The sequence below is a fragment of the Oncorhynchus masou genome, chromosome 22 (genome assembly GCF_036934945.1).
Source record: "Oncorhynchus masou masou isolate Uvic2021 chromosome 22, UVic_Omas_1.1, whole genome shotgun sequence".
NCBI classification, from domain to species: domain Eukaryota; kingdom Metazoa; phylum Chordata; class Actinopteri; order Salmoniformes; family Salmonidae; genus Oncorhynchus; species Oncorhynchus masou.
This window is the reverse complement of record NC_088233.1, coordinates 46558161-46576844: the sequence shown is the minus strand read 5'-3', so window position 1 is coordinate 46576844 and position 18684 is coordinate 46558161. Positions and strand designations below refer to the sequence as shown.

Below are 18684 nucleotides of genomic sequence, written 5' to 3'. Positions count from 1 at the left end.
TTTTTCCAGAGAGAAGGGCATATCAGTACCGACTGAGGCCCATACTCATTTCTGAGTTAGCCTCGCAACTAGACTTCACAAAGCATATTCAGTGACCGTAACAGTGTACACTGAATAGAGAGTCAGTAATAAAATCAGCCATACTCAATGCTGTGAGCTGCTCTCTGATGGTCTGGACCCACTGCTGACACAGCGCCCCCTCTAGGCAGTGAAAGGTGACGTCACTACACCGCCAGCGGTGCTGCCACGCTCTCTCCACGTAGGACACTGTGGCAGGGGGACACAAAGGCAGTGACGGGAGAGAGGCTTAACAGAACATAGGATTTACTTTGCAGTGTCATCTACCATATTGAATCCAATATCTGTAGATTGCTCAAGATTGTCAACATTCTTACCTGTGAATGCATATGGATAGGCCTCGGTCGATTTCTGAGGCATTTTCTGCCACCTGCCGTCATCTTTCGTCCCGCTGTCCACGTCGAGCTCCCTGACTGCTAGGATCTCAGACACTGACACACCGTGACTGGTACCTGTTGAACACACACCAAATCAATCCGTCACAATGTGGTAGGAACCAGTGATCTACCCTTTATAAATGTAATTCTTAGAGAAAGGGAAAAGCACACGCAGACAGATAACTGTGTGCCAGGATAATCTATTTAAGCCTCTTTTTTTTACCATCCCAGCCAAACAAACTGGTCAGGCTGTATCAATTACAGCTTGGATAGCTCTATTCTAATACAGTTTAATGGGTTGAAATGGGAGCTTTAATGGACTAATTAACAGTTTGATTTCAACATTAGGGTGGAGCTAGTGTTGGGCCGAGAAGGCAAAGAGTGAAAGAGCCATTAGTCTTGTATGTCTGACGACCATCATAGGAAACACTATTGATGGATAATAACACAGCAGATGAGATTATTTGAAGGCAGATTAGATCTTTCACTATAGTCCAAACAATACCATAGTTAGCACAATGCCTACATTAATGGTGCCTCTTATTGCCAGCTTATGGCCCTTTCCTGCATCATCATTATCATGATCCGAGTCTGCATTCAGCTCAGTTCTAGAACAGCTCTATAGGAAATCAGAAACATTAATGACCTCTGAGTGACTTCTATGTTCATCATTCATTAATGCACTCCATAAAATGGCCTGTTTGTGGTACAACGGAGGCCATAAGAGTTACATTATAATAAAACTACAGTTAATTTATGCCTGCATACCACAACCCAACTAGCTGAAATCGAATGCCGTTTGTGTGCTGAATGAAGTCACTTTTCAGCTATCACGACCTGTTTATGACATGTCACTACGATGACATTGTCATATAGTCTTTGATGAAAGTCTCCCATTGCCGGAAGTGACAAAAAAACAAACATTGGCTGAGTAGTGTAAATAAGAGGCCCCTACAGAGGAGAGGGATGATGCAGTGACTTGGCTCAACAGGCTGCGAGGCACTATCCGTGTACCTTTACACACAAACCTGAGGACACGGATTATGTGACAAGAGGCACGGAGGGAGACAGGGTTTTAGAGAGGTTGTAGTGTGAGGAAGAATTAAATACATAGATGAGTATGGAGAGACTTCAAAAATCCTGAAGCCAATGTCATACAACATTCATGGAAGAGATACGTGCACAGGTGTCAAGTTAGGATTCAGGCCAGGGTGCTAAGACACAGACCGAAGCGCCAGGGCATGACTCAAGTCACTTTTTATGTGTATGGGTTTTTCTTGGCACAAACTCAAGGTCACGAGCATAAAACTGATCTGGTTAATGATTACCTCAAAGAGAGACTCAGTTGATGGTGCTAATCCTGACAATGTCTCCCAGGACCTAACTGAGAAACACAGCACAGAGGGATGGCCAATAATAACATGCTCGGAAACAGTCACCAGAACGAAATTAAAATGAGAATCTGGGATTGGTAAATCAACTTTTGGACTTCTTGAAGAATATAATGTATAAATGACTAACGCGCTTAGTTCAACTTTTTGTAAGCAAATTGTAAACAAACTGTATAGCTTCAAAACATGGTTTAAACTATACTTTTGATCTCATGGATGGTCGGTCTATGCATCCATAACTCCAGCCCCAACCCTCAGCTGTTTTCCAAAACAGTGTTAATGAAAATGAAACAATAGGAACCATTTCTGTCTGAGCCTAGACACACAGCAGTGTATGTATGTATGAATCACTGAGATGATGCCCCATTCAATTACATACCTTATCCACTGAGGGTGCAAAAGCCTCAGTGAAATCTCACACTGTTGCACAATGGGATGAAAATGCTACACAGTAGCAGGAGGCAAGAGCAATACAAAAGTGGAATGACATGATAAATATCAGTTTATATTAGCACGAGAGAGACAGAGCTCCAAAAAGAACAAAGGATAATTCCCTCTAAAAAAATTTTACTGCTGTGGTTCACGGGCCATGAGGGTGCCAGTAAAGTAACGCCGGAGAGACACTAAGTATCACATTGGTCACGTTGCAATGCACAGCCTATTCACATTTAATGATGAAGCAAAGTGGCAACAGGACACAGGAGTGTCATTGTTCTGTTTGCTACAGGTTGTTAACAACAGATGGCTCTCCTACCCCGGTGGAGGTACGGAGAGCCCAAATGAAAACCATACATCCACTGTGATGACTCAGCAAATTGTAGGTGTTAAACACACAAGACGGAAAGCACCTGATAATTTTTAAGTTATGAGCATTAAAACAATGTAGATTTTACACCCCCTCCTCCCAGATCCAATGTCTCCAAGTTGAAGGGGTGCCATCCCTTTCACAAACCAGGTCAGGTCAAAGCAATTAGGTCAGAGAACATTTTATGTTCACAAGGTTCCCCCTTTTTCAAACAAACGTGTTGCAGAGAACGTGGTTCATCACGCCACTTTTCTTTAGATATTGTACCAACACATCTCCATAGGACTTCCTTGACCACACGTTTTGTACATACTTATCAGGGTTGTGAACGTACTGAGGCATTTATGATGTGGGTGTGTGATTCCCTGTGAGAACATCACTGTTGACTGAGGGCAAGACATAACAGCACACTCCACTACAGCTAGGACCACTACTCACCACGACACAAGCAGCTAACTGTATTTGATGTAGGCCTACATAGGCTAAATAGGATGTAAGGGACCTTTTTACAATGACTTTGAAGTCATACTCGTCAAGCTGAACTTCAAAATCCAGCCTGAATCAGGAGACCTCTAATCATAGCAAATGTTTTTAATTTCATCATCTCGCCAAGTTTTCTGTCTTCTAAATCTCATCTGATCTAGAGGAACCCCATCAAACACAGCTGGCAAAAGTACTTCAAACTACTCACTCTAGTGAACACATGTCACCCAAGTCTTTGACCACATTGTGGTAAGTGTTCCTACCTGACTCTCCTTTGTCTCTGTGCAGAAACTTAGGAAAACAGAAACCTGGAAGGGGAACAGTGTTATTGTGCTTGGTTGCACCAAGATGAGCAAATGCTTGATATTAAAAATTTTCCACCCTGGAATAGGGATTGTTTTTTTTGCAAAATAATGCCAAGATGCAGCAGATTTTGTTACTGAAGTCAGTAGTGTGTTCGAGGTATAGAGCCAGCATTTGATTAAGCAATCTCTACTCCAAGATAAGGTCTTGTGTCATTCGATCCCTTTCAGCTAGAGAATGGAAAAAGATAATCTTATGAGAAATGCGTAGAAATGCATTTACCCTTTAGGCCTTTTGTGAAAAAAAGTTATTTTATCAAAAAGACTTCATTCCCCTTAATCTGGAAAGATGATCATTTCAATAACGCTCCTTGTGATTGTTCATTTTCAGGCGTTATGTCCTTGAAACATCCAGATATCTCTGAATTGGATGCTCTTTTTTACAGCTCCTGAAATGAATAGGCTCGACTCCAAAGCCCATCCATTGTGAAATAAATGGAGAGACCTTTGACAGCCTCAAGACGTAAGATGGCAGATAGAAGGCATCCAAAGAACTAACATGATACAGGGAGGCTACTAGTCGATCTCTACAGATTTGGTGCCTTCAGAAAGTATTCACACACCCCTGGACTTGTTCCACATTGTTGTGTTTCAAGCTAAATTTAAAATGGATTAAATTGAGATTGTGCCTAGGCCAGTGACACACAATACTCCATGTCAAAGTGGAATTATGTCTATACATTTTTACAAATGAACTACAAATGAGTCAATAAGTATTCAACACCTTTATGGCAAGCCTAATAAATAAGTTCAGGAGTAGAAATGTGCTTAACAAGTCACATAATAAGTTGCAGGCACTCACTCTGTGTGCAATAAGTGTTTAACATTTGAATGATTACCTAATCTCTGTACCCCACACATACAGTTATCTGTAAGGTCCCTCAGTTGAGCAGATTCAACCACAAAGACCAGGAAGGTTTTGCAATGCCGCACAAAGAAGTGGACCCATTGGTAGATCATTAAAAAAAGCAGACATTGAATATCCCTTTGAGCATGGTGAAGTTATTAATTACACTTTGGATGATGTATCAATACACCCAGTCACTATAAAAAAATAGGAGGCGTCTTTCCTAACTCAGTTGCCAGAGAGGAAGGAAACCTCTCAGGGATTTCACCATGAAGCCAGTGGTGACGTGAAAACAATTAAGAGTTTAATGGCTGTCATAGGAGAAAACTGAGGATGGATCAACAACATTGTAGTTACTCTACAACACTAACCTAAACGACAGAGTGAAAAGAAGGAAGCCTGCACAGAATAAAAATATTCCAAAACACACATCCTGTTTGCAACATGGCACTAAAGTAAAACCTCAAAAAATGTGGCAAAGACATTAACTTTATGTCCTAAATACAAAGTGTTATGTTTGGGGCAAATCCAACAACACACCACTGAGTACAACCCTTCATATTTTCAAGCATGGTGGTGGTTGCATCATGCTATGGGAATGCTTGTCATTGGCAAGGATTAGGGAGGTTTCCTTGGATGAAAATAAACCACATAAAGCTAAGCACAGCCAGTATCCTAATGGAAAACCTGGTTAAGTCTGCTTTCCAGACAAATTCACCTTTCAGCAAGACAATAACATAAAACACTAGGCCAAATATACACTGGAGTACCTTACCAAGATGACCAAGTGGCCTATTTTTCACTTGACTTAAGACTTAAAATGGCTGTCTAGCAATGATCAACAACTAATTTGACAGAGCTTAAAGAATTTTAAAAACAGTAATATGCAAATATTATACAATCTAGGTGTGCAAAGCTCTTAATAAGATACTTACCTAGAAAGAGTCACAGGTGTAATCGATGCCAAAAGTGATTTTAACATGTACTGACGCAAGGGTGTGAATACTTATGGAAATTTGATATGCTTTGATTAACTTTTTCCACATTTTGTTACGTTACAGCCTTATTCTATTCCACAGAAAGTGAGGTGGGATAAGGAGTGGGAGAAATTCAAACTAGAGGTCGACCGATTAATCAGCATGGCCAATTAATTAGGCCAGATTTCAAGTTTCCATAACAATCGGTAATCAACCTTTTTGGACGCAGATTATGGCCGAATACATTGCAATCCATGAGAAAACTGCGTGGCAGGCTGACCACCTGTTATGCAAGTGCAACATCAAAAGGACCTTGTGGCTGCAATGAGCCAAGGTAAGTTGCTAGCTAGCATTAAACTTATCTTATAAAAAACAATCAATCTTCACATAATCACTAGTTAACTACACATGGTTGATGATATTACTATGTTAACTAGCTTGTCCTGCGTTGCATATAATCAATGCGGTGCCTGTTAATTTATCATCGAATTACAGCCTACTTCAACTTCGCCAAATGATTTTTATTTAAGAAAAGTGCATTCGCAAAAGAAGCACATTCGTTGCACAAATGTCCCTAACCATAAACATCAATGCCTTTCTTAAAATCAATACACAGAAAAATATATTTTTTTAAACCTGCATATTTAGTTAAAATAAATGCATGTTAGCAGGAAATATTAACTAGGGAAATTGTGTCATTTCTCTTGTGTTTATGCAAGCAGAGTCAGGGTATATGCATTCATTTGGGCCGCCTGGCTCGTTGCAAACTGTGTTTTTTCCTAACAAAGACTGTAATTAATTTACCAGAATTTTACATAATTATGACATAACATTGAAGGTTGTGCAATGTAACAGCAATATTTAGACTTAGGGTTGCCACCCATTCGACAAAAACCCGTTCCAAATTTCACTAAAAGAACAAACGCTTTGTTTTCAAAGGATTTGGCTATATTAATGACCAAAGGCTCATATTTCTGTGCGTTTATCATAATTTAAGTCTATGATTTGATATTTGATTGAGCAGTCTGACTGAGTGGTGGTAGGCAGCAGCAGGCTTGTAAGCATTCATTGAAACAGCACTTTACTGTGTTTGCGAGCAGCTCTTAGTACAGCGCTGTTTATGACTTCAAGCCTATCAACTCCCGAGATTAGGCTGGCAATACTAAAGTGCCTATAAGAACATCCAATAGTCAAAGGTATATGAAATACAAATGGTATAGAGAGAAATAGTTGACACATAATTCCTATAATAACTACAACCTAAAAATTATTAACTGGGAATATTGAACCACCAGCTTTCATTGGTTCTCATGTTCTGAGCAAGGAACTTAAACGTTAGCTTTTTTTTTTACATGGCACATATTGCACTTGTAATTTCTTCTCCAACACTGTGTTTTTGCATTATTTATGTAAACCAAATTGAACATGTTTCATTATTTATTTGAGACTAAATAGATTTTAGTTATGTATTATATAAAAAATATTGTTGTAATTGAGTATTCAGTATTGTTGTAATTGTCATAATTACAAATATGTATTATATAAAAAATATTGTTGTAATTGAGTATTCAGTATTGTTGTAATTGTCATAATTACAAATATATATAAATAATAATCGGCATCTGCTTTTTTTGGTCTTCCTAAAAATCGGTATCGGCGTTGAAAAATCTTATTCGGTCGACCTCTAATCCATACCTTTGGTAGGTCATAGGCATGCCATGCAGGACTTCAGCTCTGACTTAGTGTTCCCTTTTCATCACTATACTAATAGGGATGGGCTCTCATGTTTGCATTGGAACTTTTTTTGAACATTACAACATCTGATGGAAATGTGCCAGAAACTACATTATTAAAGTAACATGCTAGGCCTTCATACCATCTCTTGATAGAGAAAGTGATGGGAATGTTTGCTTTTGTTAAGGGTCCAATGTTAGAATGAGGAGAGTAGACCTACTTCAGAATTAAGCTGCAGACAAGAGTGCAACTAAATATGTGATAACGATCGGCTTAACTGCAAAGATGATACTGTTCGTGCTACTGAGGAGTTATTCAAGGGCATTAATAAATGGTAAAGGATGTTGCTAGTCAATTCCACTTTAAAATGTATGCCAAACAAAAAACATTGATTTTCAAATATTCCTCCTTTGCAAATTTGGGTATTATTCTACACACAGGCTGTTATTTTCATCGGCTGCCAAACAAGACCAAATTTGGTTGGTCAGGACTAGCGGTCGACCGGTTATGATTTGTCAGCACCGATACCGATTATTGGAGGACAAAAAAAGCCGATGCCGATTTTTAAAATGTATTTGTAATAATGACAATTACAACAATACTGAATGAACACTTATTTTAACTTAATATAATACATCAATAGAAACGATTTAGCCTCAAATAAATAATGAAACATGTTCAATTTGGTTTAAATAATGCAAAAACAAAGTGTTGGAGAAGAAAGTAAAAGTGCAATATATGCCATGTAAGAAAGCTAACGTTTAAGTTCCTTGCTCAGAACATAAGAACATATGAAAGCTGGTGGTTCCTTTTAACATGAGTCTTCAATATTCCCAGGTAAGATGTTTTAGGTTGTAGTTATTATAGGAATTATAGGACTATTTCTCTCTATACCATTTGTATTTCATTAACCTTTGACTATTGGATGTTCTTATAGGCACTTTAGTATTGCCAGTGTAACAGTATAGCTTCCGTACTGGGCTCAAACCAGGAACACAACGACAACAGCGACCCTTGAAGCCGTGTTACCCATGCTGAGGATGGGGAACAATTACTCCAAGTCTCAGAGCGAGTGACGTTTGAAACGCTATTAGCGCGCACCCTGCTAACTTGCTAGCCATTTCACATCACATCGTTACACCAACCTAATCTTGGGAGTTGATAGGCTTGAAGTCATAAACAGCAGAGCTGCTGGCAAAACGCACAAAAGTGCTGTTTGAATGAATGCTTATGAGCCTGCTGCTGCCTACCATCGCTCAGTCAGACTGCTCTATCAAATCATAGACTTAATTATAACATAATAACACACAGAAATGTGAGCCTTAGGTCATTAATATGGTCGAATCTGGAAACTATCATCTCGAAAACAAGACGTTTATTCTTTCAGTGAAATAAGGAACAGTTCCGTATTTTATCTAATGGGTGGCATCCGTCAGTCTAAATATTCCTGTGACACAATTTCACCTGGTTAATATGGCCTGCTAACCTGGATTTCTATTAGCTAGATATGCAGGTTTAAAAATATATACTTCTGTGTATTAATTTTAAGAAAGGTATTGGTGTTTATGGTGAGGTACACGTTGGAGCAACGACAGTCCTTTTTCGAGAATGCGCACTGCATTGATATTATGCAACACAGGACACGCTAGATAAACTATTAATATCATCACCCATGTGTAGTTATAACTAGTGAGTATGATTGATTAAGTTTAATGCTAGCTAGCAACTTACCTTGGCTTCTTACTGCATTCGCGTAACAGGCGGGCTCCCCGTAAGGTTGCAAGATTGAATCCCTGAGCTGACAAGGTAAAAATCTGTTGTTCTGCCCCTGAACAAGGCAGTTAACCCACCGTTCCTAGGCCGTCATTGAAAATAAGAATGTGTTCTTAACTGACTTGCCTAGTTAAATAAAGATGTCCGATTTCCGATTGTTATGAAAACTTGAGATCGGCCCTAATTTAATCGGCCATTCCGATTAATCGGTTGACCTCTAGTCAGGACCAAATCTGAACCAATCATAGAAGTCTGTTTCACATGAAAGTACAGCTCAGTAGAGTACATTACAGTAGAGTTCAGTACGGTACAGTTAGGTCTGGCTAATATGGTCTAAAAATCATCTCAATGTTTTTCAAACCTATGGGCGATTCTCGATATATCTCAATTTTTCAAAACGTTTTCTCTAAATAAATGTTGTACAATTAAAAGGTCAAATACACTGCATTACAAACAGTTAGCAGAAATCTAATGAATTTAGGGCTTGTGAGGTTATACCTAGGATAAATAATAGCCGTCCCCAACCATTAGACACACTAATAATTTAATGATTTTATCAAAATAGTTTAACCAGCTTTTTTTGTTGCAATAATCACTGATCTGGCTTTGAAGTCTATGAAAATGCTTTTTTTTGTTACACATTTAACTAGAACCATGCATAATGCACATTCACAAATAATGACTGACTTCTTGTAGCAGGCGTTAGGCTATAGAAAAATAACACAGGTCTCATCAACAATCGCTCAAGCCCAGTGATTAGCCAACTAATCTTTATATCTTAAGTTTAGCCAACTTGGGAACTATTTGCAAGCTAACACGGTTGAACAGTTGAATTGTTATGAACAGACCCATCTGTCGGTCTCCCAACATTGTGAAAAGCATGTTAGCCTGTCCACTTGGTTCATTGGTTTGATGGATTGTATTAAAATGTAATATGTTTCAAGTTAAACTGTACAGTCATGGCCAAAACTGTACAGAATGACACAAATATACATTTTCACAAAGTCTGCTGCCTCAGTTTGTGTCATGGCAATTTGCATATACTCCAGAATGTTATGAAGAGTGATCAGATTAATTGCAAAGTCCCTTTTTGCAATGCAAATGAACTGAATCCCCCAAAAACATTTCCAGTGCATTTCAGCCCTGCCACAAAAGGACCAGCTCACATCATGTCAGTGATTCTCTCATTAACACAGGTGTGATTGTTGATGAGGACAAGGCTGGAGATCACTCTGTCATGCTGATTGAGTTTCGAAGACTTTGGAGGATGGCCTGGTGTCAAGAAGGGCAGCAAAGAAGCCACTTCTCTCCAGGAAAAACATCAGGGACAGACTGATATTCTGCGAAAGTTACAGAGATTGGACTGCTGAGGACATTTTCTCTGATGAATCCCCTATCCAATTGTTTGGTGCATCCGGAAAAAAGCTTGTCCGGAGAAGACAAGGTGAGCGCTACCATCAGTCCTGTGTCATGCCAACAGTAAAGCATCCTGAGACCATTCATGTGTGGGGTTGCTTCTTAGCCAAGGGAGTGAGCTCACTCACAATGTTGCCTAAGAACACAGCCATGAATAAAGAATGGTACGAACACATCCTTTGAGAGGAACTTCTCCCAACCATCCAGGAACAGTTTGGTGATGAACAATTATTTTTCCAGCATGATGGAACACCTTGCCGCAAGTCAAAAGTGATAACTAAGTGGCTTGGGGAACAAAACATCAATATTTTGGGTCCATGGCCAGGACACTCCCCAGACCTTAATCCCATTGAGAACTCGTGGTCAATCCTCAAGAGGTGGGTGGACAAACAAAACCCCACAAATTCTGACAAACTCCAAGCATTGATTATGCAAGAATGGGCTGCCATCAGTCAGGATGTGGCCCAGAAGTTAATTGACAGCAGGGCAGATTGCAGAGGTCTTGAAAAAGAAGGGTAATCACTGCAAATATTGACTCTTTGCATCAACTTCATGCAACTGTCAAAAACAGCCTTTGAGACTCATGAAATACTTGTAATTATACTTCAGTATTCCATAGTAACATCTGACAAAAATATCTAAAGACACTGAGGCAGTAGACTTTGGGAAAATTAATATTCGTGTCATTCTCAAAACTTTTGGCCACGACTGTACATTGGGCCTACAGAAATAAATGCCTATAAAAACATATTTTTCCAACAACAACAAAAAATAAGTTAAGGCAAGTTATTTAAGAACAAATTCTTATTTACATTGACGTCCTACCAAAAGGCAAAAGGCTTCCTGCGGGGATGGGATTAAAAATATAGGACAAAACACACATCACGACAAGAGACAACACTACATAAAGGGAGACCTAAGACGACAACATAGCATGGCAGCAACACATGACAACACAGCATGGTATCAGCAAAACATGGCAGCAGCAGGTTTAGTTTGGCAGCTGGGGTGAAAGAGGAGCAATTACGATAGAGGAAACCATGTCTAGATTTAACTTTAGCCTACAGCTTTGATATGTGCTGAGAGAAGGACAGTGTACCATCTAGCCATACTCTCATATACTTGTATGAATGAGGTGACTACCTCAACCCTCAGAGGTAGTAATCACACCTGTGGGGAGACCTGTTTATCCACTTCTCCACCAGACAAGGCGGTGACTGAAAATGTTGTTGTGTTGATTGATGCAAGAAATCACTTTACAAAATAATCCCATACCCATTATTATAGATAATCAGATAAATTATGCTACCCTCTGCCTATTGGCTACGTACCTTATTCAAGCCCGTCTCAAAATACAACACTGACTCTAAGACAAAAAAACCTCTTACCTAGAAATGTACACGTTTGTGCTCTTATAGGAAGCAATCACTCCATTGCTGACTACAAAGTATCCATAACTGGGCTAATAACTCACTAACTAGCAAAGGATATGAAGAAAATGTGTTCATGTGGCTAAATGCAACTCTTGCTTTGATCTCAAACCAAGCGCATCTACTCACAACCACAGCTGTAAACACAGTCCAGTTCAAAGTAAATGGCACAGATCCATATATGGCAATAGTCTGCATACAACAAAATCTATTGCATAGTTCATTTTGTTTCGGTATGTTACACTGAAAGTGGCTAATATTGCTTTGATTCGATCACAATTCCCACAATCAAGGGAAACGTTGCCAGTGTTAACAGGCAAAACTCGTTGAGTGAAGTTCAATCTCATGCTTCTCTCAGTGGGATGACATTTCTTCTGCACTGCAGTCCCGGGGGCGCAGCTTAGAGGGAACATTAGTCTTGACTGATAAGAGCTGAGGAAATATAAGCTCCTTGTCTGCAAAATTAACAAAACAAGGCTATGCCATTGTACAAGCAAGCGCCACTGCTGAGGTTACCACCTTTTTGAAGATTGTGTTTCACGATAACATAACCAGCTGATACTACAGTTTTGATAACTTAATCTTAAATGGCACTTGTTTTTTTTATTGACTGACTATACACAGAGTGTATAAAACGTTAAGAACACCTGCTCTTTCCATGACATTCATTGACCAGGTGAAAGTTATGATCCCTTATTGATGTCACTTGTTAAATCCACTTCAAATCAGTGATGAAGGGGAGGAGACACGTCAAAGAAGGGTTTTTAGGCCTTGAGACAATTTGACACCTTGAAGAGTCCATGCCCCGGCAAACTGAGGCTGTTCTGAGGGCAAAGGTGGGGTGCAACTCAATATTAGCAAGGTGTTAATGTTTTGTACACTTGGTGTATATGAGGCAATTTAGCAATTAGGATTTGTTATCTGTAATAGCTATGATAGATAAATTAGGCATTTATTGCGCACTGTTGGCATATAGCGAAATGCCCCAAAAAATTTCAGGTGCGGGCAGTGAGTCCCATTTGAGCACTCAAAAAATAAAAGTGTGAGTACTCGAACAGCCCATCCCTAGTACAATAAAGTACATTATTGTGTTCTCAACTCTAGTGTGCTCTACTGTGTACTGTTCTGAAGTAGAGTTAGGCGGTTTACAGATTTTTATAACATTATACAAAAAAAATTTGAAAAATAGCATTGGGCATCTTACCAGAATGCTAACAAAATTAGCTCAAGTAATAGCGAATTTCCATGAGGCTACTATCTAAATATGCTAACGAGCGCAAACGAAAATAAACAAACAATTACAATTACAGGCAATGTGTTCTCAACTCTAGTGCGAATAAGGTTATACATGTATAGGTATGGGGCTACCGAATATCATTTTTGGGGAATTTTTTAATTTAAAAGCGAATGTGAACGAGAGATATTGAACAAAATAAAGATGTTGACACGCTTGTCTGCTCTGAAACAGATCTAAAAATGCTTATTTTTGTCATTTCTGCTCGGCGTCAGGCAAAGTTTGTTCTTCAGTAGCACTTCTCCTTTTGGATGAGAATTCACAAATGGGCATTCCATCAGCAGACATCTCTCGTGACTGATGTGTTGCTTTTTTTCTACCTATTTCTAAGTGTAGACAGCAAGCCTACTTTTCTCTGGTAAAGTTCAAGATTAACTAGCTGGCTACATTCTTTCTATGATTAACATTAGAAATATGATGGCCATGGATCATTTGTTTTGCAAAAAAAACCTTGCAAGATCATTCACTGTGTCCGCCAGCCAAATAGCGTTGCATTTGTCATTAATGAAAATTAAGCTATTTTCAGACTAATTTACTAATGCATTTTCTGTGAAAGAAAACTATATTTGCACGTCCCTGATCCCTCTATTGAAGCAATCACAACACACACAGCTGGACCTGTTGTGATATTTACAAAAAAACTGGTCCGGGCTGGACCAAATCTGAACCAATCATGGACATCTATGTTTTGGCCAAGACAAGGCTGGTACGGACCAGACAAAAAAATCTACATCTGTGGAAGTTGAAATTAAAGCAGGTCTGGACTAGGGCTGTTAGGGTGACAGCATTACCGCCACATCGGCGGTCACGAGTCATGACGGCAGTCAAAATCCACGTGACCGTTTAGTCACGGTAATTAGGCTTCTCCAAGATCTGGCGCTGCTGATAGTCATTATTAGCCTACCAAACTTGCTAACTGTCTGGCACTCAGCACTCTATTGTCCCTCTGACATCAATGCAAATGTCATCAAAAATCTAATCAAACACTTTGTTAGAGCCCATGAGCTCATGTTGTGCAAAATTTCTATAGGCTATGTAAATTGTGTGAGAAAACAAGAGTGATGGCCTTTATTAAAAAGATGATCCCATCAGCTTTCTATAGGCTAGGCCTACTATATTTATTTCTCAACTCTTCTTAATATTAAGCTTATCTTTACAATAGGATTATATAGCCTACCTGGCTGGCATGAAAATGAACCATTGGAAAAGCGTCCTCCATTCGCTATTTAAGTGCATTTGATGACATTCTTTTCTCTGCCCCTGTTTCGAGACAGGTGCATGATAATGGTCCATTCTAAATCAAAACACATTTCACACAGATACTATTTAGTATATGTAAATACAATATTAAAACATGAATAGTGTGAAGAATTTGTTCTTAACTGACTTGCCTCACTTGTGAATGCATTTCGCTATACCCGCAATAACCTCTGCACGTGACCAATAAAATGTTGATTTGATGATATGATCACTTGTGAATGATGCCCAGCTTAAGGCAAGGAACCATTTCCTTGTTTGACCGCTAGGTTTTATGGGTATTATGACTCATACTGTGGTACTCTATATGCTTTGCCCCTCATCTGAGTCTCAAGTGACAAGAGATTTGCTATGTAGCTGATTGTTCAGACATGTGGGCCTGTCATTGACGATTATAAAGAAATAACTTTATAAATATTTATTATTTTATTACCTTTAACCAGTTAATAACAAATTCTTATTTTCAATGACGGCCTAGGAACAGTGGGTTAACTGCCTTGCTCAGGGGCAGAACGACAGATTTTCACCTCGTCAGCTCGGGGATTCAATCTTGCAACCTTTCAGTAGTCCAACGCTCTAACCACTAGGCTACGCTGCCGGGTAATACATAAATAACATCCTAGAATTATGATTTTTTTGTGAATTTATATGCAGTGTCTTTAGACTAACAACATCAACACAGTAGCCTAAAACATTAAGGCTAATTTGCAAGGGCTATGGTGGTTATTACCGTGTGAGGTGATGAAAAATGTCAGCCAGCTCATAAAGAAGAACTCCGAGACCAAATTGTGTGCCATCCAATTGACCCGACATAGTGAGGCTATCCAAGCCAGGGCCGCAGCCGCACTCCGCGGACCAGCTGTCAAACAACAAACAGCTGAGAATCGACTTGCTTTCATTTAAAATGAAGCTCTGGGCAATGGATAGAGGACTAAACTCCACTCCATGTTGAAGGAAGTTTATGATGAACTTCACTGGAATTATGAACTTCAGTGAAGCTGTGAGGAATCTAGCTCCGATTACATTATTCGCTCATTCTCAATTCTTCCAAAAATGTCAATTATGAAACACCCACCTTGTGCATATATGTTTGTCCTCTGTAGTTGCATACCTATTTTTTCAATAAACGTTAATCAAATACAACCACTGACTGTTTACTCATTGCTGTTGCTCCAAGATGGCAACTAAGCACAAATGCGCATGTGCCCATTGTATATCAACAAGGAAACAGTAGGTGGTGGTATTTGATTAACGTTTATTACATAGGTACAATGTGGAGATTTCATAATTGAAATGTTTTGAAGTATTGACCTTGTGCGAATCGATGTAGTCGGAGCTAGATTCCACAAAGCCTGGTCTCGGCTCCACGCTGTTGAAGTTCTTCAGAAACTTCCTTCACCATGGAGTGGAGTTTAGTCCACTAGTCAATGGATCGTCTTGCTGTTATAATACTCAAGCATATATTTTCTAAGAAAAATAAACGAGTACATGAAACTGTTAATGTCCTAACGTTAGTTGTCGGTGTCGGATAGGCTATGGGGCAATTAACTACATCGACCTTATACTTATAGGGCAAATTTAGGCTATATCATTCCATGTCATTCGTTGACAATAACAAATGTTAAGAGCATGCAACGACTAATTTATATTGCCTATATAATAACATTCAGAGGATTATGTGCATGCCCACGTCATGTGTTTACGCGAATGTGGATAGCGGATATACCCAACAAAGAAAACAGGCTAATTCACCAGTCCCTCGACCTCTCAACGTCCTTCATCGTGCACCGCGTAATATTTTAATAAAATCTTTGCACTTCATAACCAGTTTATCTTTTGACACTTACCGACTTTAAATGGGTGATGTATGCCCCCAGAAACGCGTTGTTTCTTGGTCGCAATCTCTTTCCATGTCAGAAGCACACGGTTTAACGACACTTCGAATAAACTGTTTTTCTGTAGGAGTTGGGATGTCAACAACCGCGGTTGTTTTTCCATGTCTTCACCAAGAAGCCACAGAACTGGATGACTATTCAGTAATTTATCGGGTTGTCGAGAAACCTTTGTCTACAGAAGGAAACAATGTTGCTGTTTTCGACAACGGCAGTGCCTCAATTGGATAGCGGATTCTTCATTCACGATAGGGGACGAACTAAACATTACGCACAGCGTCACGACGTATTCTAATTTTGGTGCTGGAGAGAAATTTTGAAATGACGGACAGATAAATATTACGTGGTGGAAAAATTACACAATTGTCATACTTGAGTAAAAGTAAAGATACCTTCATGGAAAATGAATCAAATTAATGTGAACGTCACCCAGTAAAATACTACTTGAGTACATTTTAAGTATTTGATTTTACGATACTTAAGTATCAAAGGTTAATGTAATTGCTAAAATATATTTTAGTATCAAAAGTATAATTATAATAAATTTCTTTTTATAGTAGTTTCCTGCAGTCAAATGACAAAAATCATACTCTAGTTGCCCCATTGGTGGAATGTTATAAGTTATAAGTTCATAATTAATGAACATTATTTCAAACCTGCCGACAATCCTGTTTTTCTATGTCAAACGGTTTTGCTATATTTCAGTCTTCTGTGATGTATAGAAAGTGTAATATCGGGATTCTAACTCAAAATTCAATACATTTGAACTCTATATCTGACATGGTACAAGATCTTATTTTTTAAGCCCATGTCTGTGAGGTGTATACGTTGGTTTCAAAGTAGATTTGTGATCCTGATTTAGCACACTCCAGTCGAAAGGTTGTTAAGCAAACCAGATGACAATATAACAGCATTTGTGTTTAGTGAGTCCACCAGGTCAGAGGCAGTAGGATGATCAGGGATGTTCTCTTGATAAGTGCGTGAATTGGACAATGTTCCTGTCCTGCTAATCATTCGAAATGTAATAAATATCCTGGAAACAGGATGGTGCCGAAGGAGATGGCTACCGTTTTATGGGCTCCTAACCTATTGTGCTAATGTGTGTTTTTTCACATTATTTGTAACTTATTTTGTACATAATGTTTCTGCATCCATCTCTTATTACCGAAAAGAGCTTCTGTATAGCAGGACATAAATTAATCACCTTGTACTGGATAAAGATGTTTTTCTTTAACGAGTCGGATGCGACAGGATTGACTTCCGACAAGGCCCAAATCCCCTTCACTCACATGAAGAAGAGATGGAGATATCAGGAACATAGGTCAGGGTGGACATGTAAGAATCTGACGGCGAGTGAGTAATCCCCCTCTACCATCAATCCTATTAGTCAACGTGCAATATTTGGATAACACAATGGATGAGCTCAAGTCATTTTTTCCAACAATTGTTTTTAGACAGATTATTTCACTTATAATTCACTGTATCACAATTCCAGTGGGTCAGAAGTTTTAAACAGCTTGGAAAATTACAGAAAATTATGTCATGGTTTTAGAAGCTTCTGATAGGCTAATTGACATCATTTGAGTCTATTGGAGGCGCACCTGTGGATGTATTTCAAGGCCGACCTTCAAACTCAGTGCTTCTTTGTTTGACATCATGGGAAAATCAAAAGATATCAGCCCCAAAAAATTGTAGACCTCCACGAGTCTGGTTCATCCTTAGGAGCATTTTCCAAATGCCTGAAGGTACCACATTCATCTGTACAAACAATAGTATGCAAGTATAAAAACCATGGGAGCACGCAGCCGCCATACCGCTCAGGAAGGAGACGCGTTCTGTCTCCTAGAGATGAACGTACTTTGGTGCGAAAAGTTAAAATCAATCCCAGAACAACAGCAAAGGACCTTGTGAAGATGCTGGAGGAAACAGGTACAAAAGTATCTATATCCACAGTAAAAGGAGTCCTATATCGACATAACCTGAAAGGCCGCTCAGCAAGCAAGAAGCCACTGCTACAAAACTGCCATAAATAAGCCACGGTTTGCAACTTCACATGGGGACAAAGATCGTACTTTTTGGAGAAATGTCCTCTGGTCTGATGAAACAAAAATATAACTGTTTGGCCATAATGACCATCGGTATTTTTGGAGGAAAAAGGGGGAGGCTTGCCAGCTGAAGAACACCATCCCAACCGTGAAGCACGGGAGTGGTAGCATCATGTTGTGGGGGTGCTTTGCTGCAGGAGGGACTGGTGCACTTCACAAAATAGATGGCACCATGAGGTAGGAAAATTATGTGGATATATTGAAGCAACAGCTCAAGACATCAGTCAGGAAGATAACGCTTGGGTCTTCCAAATGGACAATGACCCCAAGCATACTTCCAAAGTTGTGGCAAACTGGCTTAAGGACAACAAAGTCATGGTATTGGAGTGGCCATCACAAAGCCATGACGTCAACCCTACAGAACATTTGTGGGCAGAACTGAAAAAGCTTGTGTAAGCAAAGAGGCCTACAAACCTGACTCAGTTACACCAGCTCTGTCAGGAGGAATGTGCCAAAATTCACC

At 39.3% G+C, this 18684-nt stretch overlaps 1 protein-coding gene across 1 annotated transcript in view; it reads right to left on the bottom strand.

Annotated features, from left to right (window-relative positions):
* Nucleotides 1–16363, bottom strand: part of LOC135509572 (ceramide kinase-like) — a 28407-nt gene extending 12044 nt beyond the window's left edge. The window contains exons 1-3 of the mRNA XM_064930337.1: nt 16072–16363; nt 396–530; nt 145–267 (exon numbers count right to left, since the gene is read on the bottom strand). Coding sequence (XP_064786409.1) covers nt 145–267; nt 396–530; nt 16072–16222 — 409 coding nt within the window. The 5' untranslated portion in view covers nt 16223–16363. The remainder of the gene's footprint in view (nt 1–144; nt 268–395; nt 531–16071) is intronic.
* Between the last annotated feature and the right edge of the window lie 2321 nt (nt 16364–18684).